This window comes from Tauraco erythrolophus, chromosome 19 (assembly GCF_009769465.1).
Source record: "Tauraco erythrolophus isolate bTauEry1 chromosome 19, bTauEry1.pri, whole genome shotgun sequence".
Lineage (NCBI taxonomy): Eukaryota > Metazoa > Chordata > Aves > Musophagiformes > Musophagidae > Tauraco > Tauraco erythrolophus.
Genome location: NC_141483.1, coordinates 4,878,946 through 4,888,766, shown reverse-complemented (window position 1 = coordinate 4,888,766; position 9,821 = coordinate 4,878,946). Strand labels below are relative to the sequence as shown.

Sequence of the window (9,821 nt, the reverse complement as noted above, 5' to 3'; positions counted from 1 at the left end):
GACAATTTTCAGGCACAGTGGCAAATTGTGTGAGAACAACTTTATTTCTTCACAATCTGAATAACATCCTCATCTTCAAGAGTATGGTCTTTACCAACTTTTTGAGGGTTGTGCTTAACAGATGAACCCCAGACCAGTGCACTGAAAGGAGAAGAAAAATCAAATTTAAAAGGCTTAGAAATACAATACACAAAAAGCAGAACAACAGCTATTTTTGTCACAAAGCTAATACAGAAAGCAATGCTGACGAGCTATTTTTATTCTCCTGCAAGCACCTGGATGAGTGGTCTGTGTGAAACAGAGTACAAGCAGATCAAAACAAAGTATGAAGTCATCCAAAACACTTGTGTGTACAGGACAACGGCCCATAATGCTGTGTCTAGCTTTACTTCCAAATATAAAGAAAACATTTTCCCCACAGGGGAAATTTATATAGGAAAGAGCATAGGAACATCAAATACAGTAATTCATTTAAAAAAAAATAAAAATCAAATCCTGTTTTCCCTTCTGGTTTACAGGAGAAGGAAAGAATACACCAGGAGGCAGTTTACTTTCCATTTGCTAGAAATTCTCTTTCACAATAATACTTACTATTTAAAGTCTTTAATGAGATTTTTGTGGATCTTCATGCAAAAATCCTCCACTGTGGTCTTGCAGTAAGGTAGTACCACCGGAGAGGTGTAGTCTGGAAGCTGCCCTTTAGGTTTGGTGTAGCTGTAATGCAGATGGAACAGTCAGTCAACACCAAAACCTCCTCATCTCTCTCAACTCACCATGACGTTTCACAGGTTATTTGCAGTCCCCCAGGTGCTTGTGCCGAGTTCCACTATTTCTGTGGTGGCAACAGACGTTCTCTAAATTGTCTGCTGTTCTTCAGCTGAACAGGCATCTGGGCAGCCAACGGCTGCAGCAGGTTCTCCCTTGTAACTGCAAAGGTTTCTCACTAGTGAACTTTCTGCAGTTGCTTAAAAGGTGATGAAACAGGAATAGTTGACAGAAAAGAACATCTACAATATTATGGTTCCAACTTGCCATTTTTTTTTTCTGTGAGAAACTCAATGTATATTTGGAAAAAAACTGACCAAGTCTATAGCCCAGATACCTAGGCACACTAAATCCCTTTTTACAATATATTTTATATTGTCACAAGAAGGTAGATACGAGTTTAGAAGACTACAATTACTGTATTGCGAGTATTAGTAGACTCATTCATAAATTCATCCAAAGAAATGCATTAGTAGTATGAGGTAAACAAGTAATAATTTATAGTAAAAATAGTTGAAAGGCTAGTTGAAGAATTAAATTCAGTTCTGTTAAAAGAGCTGAATGCATGTCACTCATGACAGACTAAAAAAGGTACCTCTGAAATTCACAACTTGCACTAAGTTTGACTAGAATTCAATGTTTTCAGGAATTTTTTAAGATGTACTTTGAACTTGGTTTCACCAGATCTTTGTTTAATTCCCCTACAAGTTCAAAACAGAGCACTTCTGAGTGTTAGGAAACCGTCCATCACACAACAGACAAGAGGAGCACAATCTCCTTGATTTACAGACCAAACATACTTCAGTAACAAAAGACATCATCGTGTGAAAGCTAGAGTTCTAAGCCAGTAGTAAACCATTACAAAATAATTCTCATTCAACCATTCCTGAGACATTCTTCAGTCTCAGCCTCACACTTAACTCCACAGAAGGCAGCAACTGGGACTCACATTCGTACTAGCTTCAAGTAGTCCCAAATTTTCTCCAGCAGATCATCGAAGTTCCAGCGGTGATGAGCAGATATTGGTACACAGTGGGGTACTTTGTAAATAATATCTAGTTCCTCAATGGAAATCTGGTCAATTTTATTTAGGACATAAATGCACGGGATGTAAACCCTGCAAAGAGAAGGAAATACTGTTACAACAGCCCAGCAGCAATGCACTGCCACCTTCAAAAAGGCTTCATTTTTTTAAAAGGATGGGAAGGGGCTGAACAGCACTTGGTGATACCACACTGCTGTCTTAGCTTCTGTGGGAAGCAGACCTCAGAGACAATTCTTTTCTCTGGAATTTAAATTGCAAGTATGCCAAACCCAGGGTCCCAACAGTACCTGTTCCCTTCAACAACGTCGATTAGGTCATCAGCTGTGGCGTCACTGCGCAGTGTGACATCAGCGTTGTGAATTTTATACTCTGCTAAGATGCTCTTCACTGTTTCGGTATCCAGCTCACTCTGAGGACACTGAACACAGACACAGTATTAAGGAATGGACGAGTTTACAGTCAAATCAAGTATTAGAATGAATGATGCTATCACTCAGCAATCACTGCATACAGGTTACTAAAAATAATAGCTGCACTGGTAAGTTTTTGTACTTGAGTATGATTTTACCATCGTTAGCCTCAGGAGAGGGAAAAATATTTAAATCATGACAGGCTTATTTATATTAATGCCACTGATAGATGCAATCAGACATTTCAAAAGTAATGTTTCCTGTCAATCTGGGATAACCTGCATGTCTACTACAGACACATGTTAGGTACCCAGATTCCAGAGCAGAGTTCTGATTTTTGGTATCTCTGGCTGTTTCAACATTTTTAAGTGGTAAACAGGAAACAAGGAGTAGTCCAGGTCACAAGGCCTGGAACTCTGAGCAATCTTCTCCAGAAGAATGCTGCAGTCACCAAGTCAGAGGCGGTTTTTGCACTCTCTTCTGGGCCTCGGAACATGTAATTGTTGGAAGGCAACCAAGCCTCTGATTTGGGGGTGGGGAGGTGGTCAGGCTCCTGGGGCAGGTATGGATGGCCTCCAAGAAAAGTAACTGACTACAGCACAGTACAGCAATTCAGCATCTGAAGAAGTCATAGCACAGGAATGGTCCCAGGCAACCATTATCTGCAAATGCCTCTTTCTTCAAGTAATTTTTTTTTTCATTTTGGTTAAAGAAAACTTCCAACTTACTGTGGCTGTAAGGTTAATGCCTCCTTTATCCTTTTTTTTAAAGCCAATATTGGGGGGCTTACTATTCAGACGAATTCCAAATCCCTCCAGCTCATTCTCGATGATTTTCTTGTGACCAAGGGGTTTCAGCACATCCAGAACAATCAGAATGAGATTACAGGTTCGAGCAACTAAAAATTGGAAAAAAAATCATCTCTCAGAAAAGTATGCTCACACAAAACAAGACAAAAATACGGCTCAGTGGACTGATGACAATATTAAAACCCCTGAAGGCCAGTACATTGCTAACTCTTAAATACCAGTATGAGACTGAAGTTTGTAGTGCTGGCCAAGCATCACTGATAGACAGATCCTTGCATGTTACAAGAATCACAGGGACTGGAAAAATCTTCTTTCCTGTGTAGATTTGGACCGCAGAATGATGACAATAAGCAGGTAAAGAAATTAAGACAGCAGCCCTGTTTACCATGGGATCACATCTGCCTTCACAACTGGTAATATACTCTCACTGCAGCATCAAGGCAGAGCACAAACTCAGCAAATGCACAAAGCAGAACTGAAAACAGAACAAAACTAAAATGGCTACTACAGCGTACAATTCAGTTTTTTAAAGACCTCAGGAAGGGTGACTCAACCCTTCATTCTCATAAACTGTACTAACTGAACCAGTGATAGGATGCTGCCTCTGGCTCTAATATACTCACCTGCAATGACTTGCCGTCCTCTGCCTTTACCATCCTTGGCACCTTCAATAATTCCTGGGAGATCAAGTAGCTATTTGTTTGGAGGAAGCAAAGTAACTCATGAGAAAAATATTTTTCTTCATGGAGAAAACAAATCCTACTTTTACCTTTCTCCTAAACCAGCTGACTGTACTGCAAATCTGAACAGAATACAGCAAAATTGTTTCCCCTTTGATTCTTACACGTTGTATTATCCCTGGTGCCCTACTGGTACAAGGGAACAGACTATCTCATACAGAATATGAGAACTACCGCAGGAACTCCTCCTCAGAGCAAAGTGAAAAGCAGGGTAAAATTAGTACCTCATGGAAACATTGCCAATGTATTCTCAAGCACTTCTACATGTCAGTTCTAACCTGCTAACATCAGCCTAGACCATTCAGCCGTTAACACCACTGCATCTATACATGCCATCTTACCCTCACAGACACAAAAAGACCTCACCTGTATCTTTGCTCCTTTGTATCTAATGACTCCAGGCACAGTAGTGAGTGTAGTGAATTCATATGCTGCCACTTCAGAGTACACACCAGCGAGATTACTTAGAAGAGTAGATTTCCCCACTGATGGAAAACCCACAAACCCAATTCGAGCATCACCTGTCTTTGCAACGTCAAAGCCTGAAAACAGAAGCAAAAGTACTCGGTTTAACATGACCATTTTCTAAGGTACCAGACAGCAGTCCCGCTATTACTTTTAATATTGCCTGACTGAAACCCAGGTCAGCCTCCCTTCAAGGACAATGAGAGTATGAAACAGAGAGTTCACAGTCTCTACTGCCTTGCGCCGCTTCATCTGTATAACACTCCATGGCACGTACCTGTCAATAAGGCACATGGAGAGAAGGTTGCTCCGATGTACTCAGCTGACAGTCTGGCGCGATTTAAGCAGACAAGAGCCACCCCCATTAGACCGACTTCCGTCCCACCCCGCGTTTCAGCAGGGAGGAGCGGCCACTTCTGCAGAGGCCGCCGAGGCGGCCGGAGCCTTCCCACAGCACAACGCACCTTCCCCGGGGCCGCCGCCGCCGCCTCCCTTGGGGGTGATGAGCTCCCGGCGCAGCTTGGCCAAGCGGGCCTTCAGCAGCCCCAGGTGGTGCGCCGTGGCCTTGTTCTTCTGCGTCCGGGCCATCTGCAAGACGCGGAACCGAGGGTCACCGCCGGGAGAGGCTCAGCGGGGCCGCAGCACCCCTCGGCGCCCGCGCCCGCCTCACGGCGCCCACGGCGCCGGGAGGGCCCGACCGGCTCCTCACGGACCGGCCCCGGCCGGCAGCCTCCCCCCCTCGCCCGCCCCGCCTGCCGCTTAGTGCCTGGCCCGGCCCCGGCCGGGGAGAAGGCCGCCGCGTTACCTCAGCCTCGATCTCCGCGATCTTCGCCAGCGTGCCGCTCATCCCGGCGGCAGCTCCCGGCCCCGGCCGGTGCCCCCCCGAGCGCCGCCGCTCCTCTCAGGCCCGCTCCGGCCCGGCAGCGCGCAGGCGCGCGCCGGCCTCTCGCGGCAGCGAGGCCAGCGCTCGCGAGAAGCGGCGGGTGCGCGCCTCGGCGGCGGGCGGGAAAGACGCGCGCGGGCTGCCCTGTCCGCAGGCGCCGCAGCGCCCCCGCGCGGCCGCCGCCGCCCTCGCGCCGCCTCAGAGCCGCGGTGTGAGGGGAAGGGCGCGGCGGGAAGCGAGAGCGAACGTGTGAATGAGCGAGCGAGGCTGAGGGGCCGTGGGAATCGGCCGGGGGTGCGAGGGAGCTGTGAGAAGCGCGCGGGGGGCGGTGGCGGAGGAGAAGGACGGCCGTTGCGAGGCTGAGGTGCTCATCGGCGAGAGAGGGGCTGGTGCTGTGGCGGGAGCGAGTGTGGCAGCGGGCGTGAGGCCGAGGCTCTGGGTGCTCGTCTGTGAGAGAAAAAGCGTGCGAGGGGCGGTGAGAGCGAGCGGCCATGAGAGGGAAAACGGGGCGTGTGGCGGGGCAGGGCGGCCCGCGGGGCGTGAGGCGCCCGGGCCCGCGGGCGGAGCCGCGGCTGCCGCTGCCGCTGAGGGGAGGCGGTGCGTGCCCGCCCCTGGCGGCACACTGCGCCTGGCGCGGGGGCGGCCGGCGCCTGCTCCGCCCCGCAGCCCGCCGGCCGCGCTGCTGGCCGCCAGGTGTGTCGGTGCGTGCGTGTCCCGCAGCCCTGCTGGAGCGGGAAGAGCCGCTGCGCCGCTCGGAGGAGACCCTCCTTCAGCTGAGGCTTTGCCAAACCGGGGCTGCCATAGCTCTGTCACGGCTCCTGCCAGCTGGGCTCAGGCCGTGCCGCGTTGCGACAGGGACCTCTGTACCTGTCCGTTGGGTGCAGGTTAGTTAAAAAGATAAAGGATTTTTTTTAATGGCCCTTTCATGCTTTAAAGAGCTGAGTATCTCTAGCTTTCGACAGTACCACAGGAAGCCACACAGATTTGGAATAAAAACGATTTTAACGACAAAAGGAAATACATTTGTCTAAGTTTTCAGGGGTTTAGTCTCCCAAGTTTGTTTCCCTGTCATATTTTGTCTGAATTGGAATCGTTTATAAAAACCTTTTTCTCCATATTCAGTAACCTTTCCAGGAAGGCTCTTCTGCCTCAATTTATTACGAAGTCTGTTGTATATGATGTAGCTAAATGTAAAACTTAACATGTTTTTTAAAAAAAAACATACATTTTCCTGGGCCCATACTGTAGAAGTGTTTTACTGACACCTGCAGAACCACCTGCCACGTCTTCAGACAGGATTCTGAATATCGTAGGATTCACGAAATTTAACTAACCTTATAACAATTTTTGTAATAGAATTGTTACGGATCATTAAGTCGCCTTTAATTCACAGTAAAAAAAAAAAAAAAAGAGCACTAGTGCAATGGAAACCACAATGCTGTTTGCTATCTCTTTCTGCCTCTGCATATCCCCTGCTTGTCTCATCTTAATCAAAAAAACAGCCTTTAATGTAATAAACTCTTTATAATAGGAATTGTCATTAATATAAGTTTATGCAGAGCTTGCTAAAATAGAATCTCAAATAAAATGGGATTACTATTCCTGGTAATGTTAGATCAGCTAAGCTAGGGTAAATATAAATGCACCCACCACTGTATATGTCCTATGTCGCACATAGGACATAGCAGGTTTGATCTTTGTATAAATTTTTTCCTACTTACTTCAGATGGAATTGGATATGTTTATGCTTCAGCTGAATTCAGCCATACAATCAGTCCACGTTTGTGGTTCTTTTTAGTAACAGGAAAAACACTGAGAAAAAATGCAAATTCTGAATGCTCAATCAGGGGTTAAGACCACCTCTGTCTTTGCAGTAGATGTTGGCTAACTTGAGAACTTGTTACTAGCAACAGTAATAGTTGTTCTTACAAACTGACTCCAAATCCCATATGTTGAGTCAAACTAAAAATGATTTTTCTAAGTGTAGGCTGAATGAACAAAGATGTCAATAAAATATATGGTTTGAAAATTTAGATACTGGGTGGGTTTTTTTTTTCCTGGTTTAGGTCTGCATAGTGTTATAACGCACAACTGCTCAGGATATGGTCTTAAATCCTTCTTTTCCAGAAAGTTAAGCAAAGATCCTATAAGGAATTTAGGCACCCAAAAACTCTTTCAGTGTAGAGTATTGTCCTTGATGACCTCAAGGGAGTAAGAGTTTAATTAATAAAGATAATTTGTCTGGTTTTTTTCCTAGCCAAATTAACACTTTCTAATTGGTTAGACTATCTAAAGTAGTTCATATTGGGTTATAACAGCACCCTCTGTTAAGCTTTAGAAAGGCTTGTTCAATAGAGATTGGTTCCAGTTATGAATAGGGAGTAATTATTTTTATTTACTGAGATGACTGTTGTGGATTTTTTAATATAAAGGTGTTTGATGTTATGGGGCGCTTGGAGAACAGGGTGGTTAGGACCATGGGAAAGTGACTGAGAGGTGGGTAATTTGGAATGGATAAATGATGGCCTCTGAGGACAGCCATCAAAAGTAGAAAATGGAGAGCAAATTATAGAAGTTTATTAAAAATAAAACAGTCAGGGAAGGGAAAAATCAAGGAAAATATTAGTAGAAAATTGGATATAATGTCAGAAGAGGAAAAAGCCCCAGTGCAACCTGAGAGAAAATGAAAGGAGATGCAAGAGACTGAGATCTACTCAAAAGGTTAATTGAGCTTCATAATGGGCGCTGATGGAAGATGGAGTATGTGAATTGCCATTTTTTTCTTAAAATGTATATATATGTTTTTTTAAATTGAGATAATTCAATTTAGGAAATCTAGGTGAAGTGAAAGTGGGGGTATATTTCCAAAGGTTTTAAATTGCATAGCAGTCACAGAGGCAATCTCTCAGGTGGCCAACTGCCTACTGTGTCAGACAGCACAGACTAAAGGTTCAAATACGGAGTAAAAAAACCCAAATGATCGAGTAGTCATATGAATTGCTAACTGATAAACTGAAAGTACGTAACATAAGCACTTTAATAATATTTTTAATAAGGTAAGGAATGCAATATACTGCAGGGTGTTTAGAAAATCCAGGAAGATTGCATCTGAAATAAAGGCTATCTCATCAAACAATTAGGAAACATGACACAGTACAGAATCAGTGATTGGGAAAAAACAGGAATTTGCATTTCATCAAGCTACAATGACAGGAATGTGACTGAAACGGCACACAGCTCATTAGCAAGATCTGAATGATGGAGGGCTGTAGCAAAAATGGATTTCAGAAATTCATATTCTACACACTCCAGTTCTGCTGACTCATTGATTTTGAGCAAGTGATTTCCTTTACTTATGCCTCACTTTAATTTTTGCACAGCAGGAATGTGCAGTTGCCGCAGAATGATTGAAACTTTTGTGTTTCCATAGCACTGCCCTACGAGTATGATCACTGTGGATGACTTCAGTGGAAGAGCTGAGTGGTTAATGCATTTAGTGTGTTTTCAGTCAAGCTACCAAATTTAAATAAGCTGCTTTGTTATGAGCCAAATTCTGAAATTCTTTCTGAAACAGCTTTTATTTTAGCTTGGATAAGAGTTTTACTTACGTGAGACGCAAACTAAGTACGTTGAGAAGACTCTTGCAAGTCTTTTGGATAACCATGTAAAGTTTACCATGGTAAAATACATGGTAAAAACTGTTGAGTATGAAATTAATCATGGTAAATTGTGCAGTATGTACTTTATTAAAATCACATAAAGACCCTTGTTAAAAATAAGCAGTGCATGCTCACTTATTTAGGTATTTTTTTATTTGTTTTTCTTTTCCTCCTTTTTATTCTAACAAACAGCTTCAATGGCAAAATAGTTATGGATATCAAGTCTGTTCACAGTGCACTGAGAAGGGTGTTTTAGCTTGAGAGCCCCTCTGGTAGTAGAGCACTCGTAGTTTTGGTAATTCACCTTCCACCAGAAGCTGTCGAACATGCTGACCAACAGCTGCGCTAATGCTACGTGTGTTTGTGGACTTGCTCGGGACTACGTTCCTAGCTTAGTGGTGCGGATTTCTGCGGGATTCAGAAAAGGGGGAGGGAGGCAACAAGGAGGAAATCGAATCATGATTGCAGGTGAAACAAGGCTTCTGAAATTGCCTATCTTCTCAGAAACGATCACCAGCCCAGTGAAAAATAATCTGTATCAAATGATAACCTCGCCCTGAGTATTTAGGATTTTGAAGATTATGGGTATGGGACTGTAAGCAACCTTCCAGAGTTCCCTTATGAAAAAAGGGTAGCTGCAAGTTACGACATCTAGAGAATCTGTTCATTGTAAGGTGTTTTTTTTGATTTGTTTGTTGTCGTTTTTTTTTCTTTCGCATTTTTTACAGTTTTGCAAATTTATCTTTTTTTTTCCCTATGAATTGTACTTTGATTTGAGAACTGGCTGCTAATTAACCCTGTTGTTGTGCTTCAGGAAAGAACTGCTCATGATGAAGAGGAGACAAACCTTTTTAAGGCGTTTACAATGCGCTAAGGGCCAGCCTCATACCTGTTTGGAGGAAAGAGATTTTGAGAACCTGCCATGAAAAGGTAAGATTTTTGAGATCCATTTTTGAGTACTGAGTCTTCAACCAAACCAGAATACTGAGGTGAATGACTCTGGAAGGTGATGCAATTCACATCTTGATTGACTCTTGAGGCAATA

General features: G+C 44.1%; 1 protein-coding gene across 1 annotated transcript; it reads right to left on the bottom strand.

Annotated features, from left to right (window-relative positions):
- Positions 1–25: 25 nt before the first annotated feature.
- On the bottom strand, positions 26–5,099 carry DRG1 (developmentally regulated GTP binding protein 1). Its single transcript, XM_086623269.1, has 9 exons — positions 5,040–5,099; positions 4,699–4,822; positions 4,136–4,311; positions 3,653–3,722; positions 2,949–3,118; positions 2,098–2,228; positions 1,715–1,882; positions 592–714; positions 26–141 (listed from the first exon to the last, which is right to left on the bottom strand). The coding sequence occupies exons 1-9, from the start codon at positions 5,079–5,081 to the stop codon at positions 42–44; spliced, it is 1,104 nt and encodes a 367-aa protein (XP_086479395.1). The 5' UTR covers positions 5,082–5,099; the 3' UTR covers positions 26–41.
- Between the last annotated feature and the right edge of the window lie 4,722 nt (positions 5,100–9,821).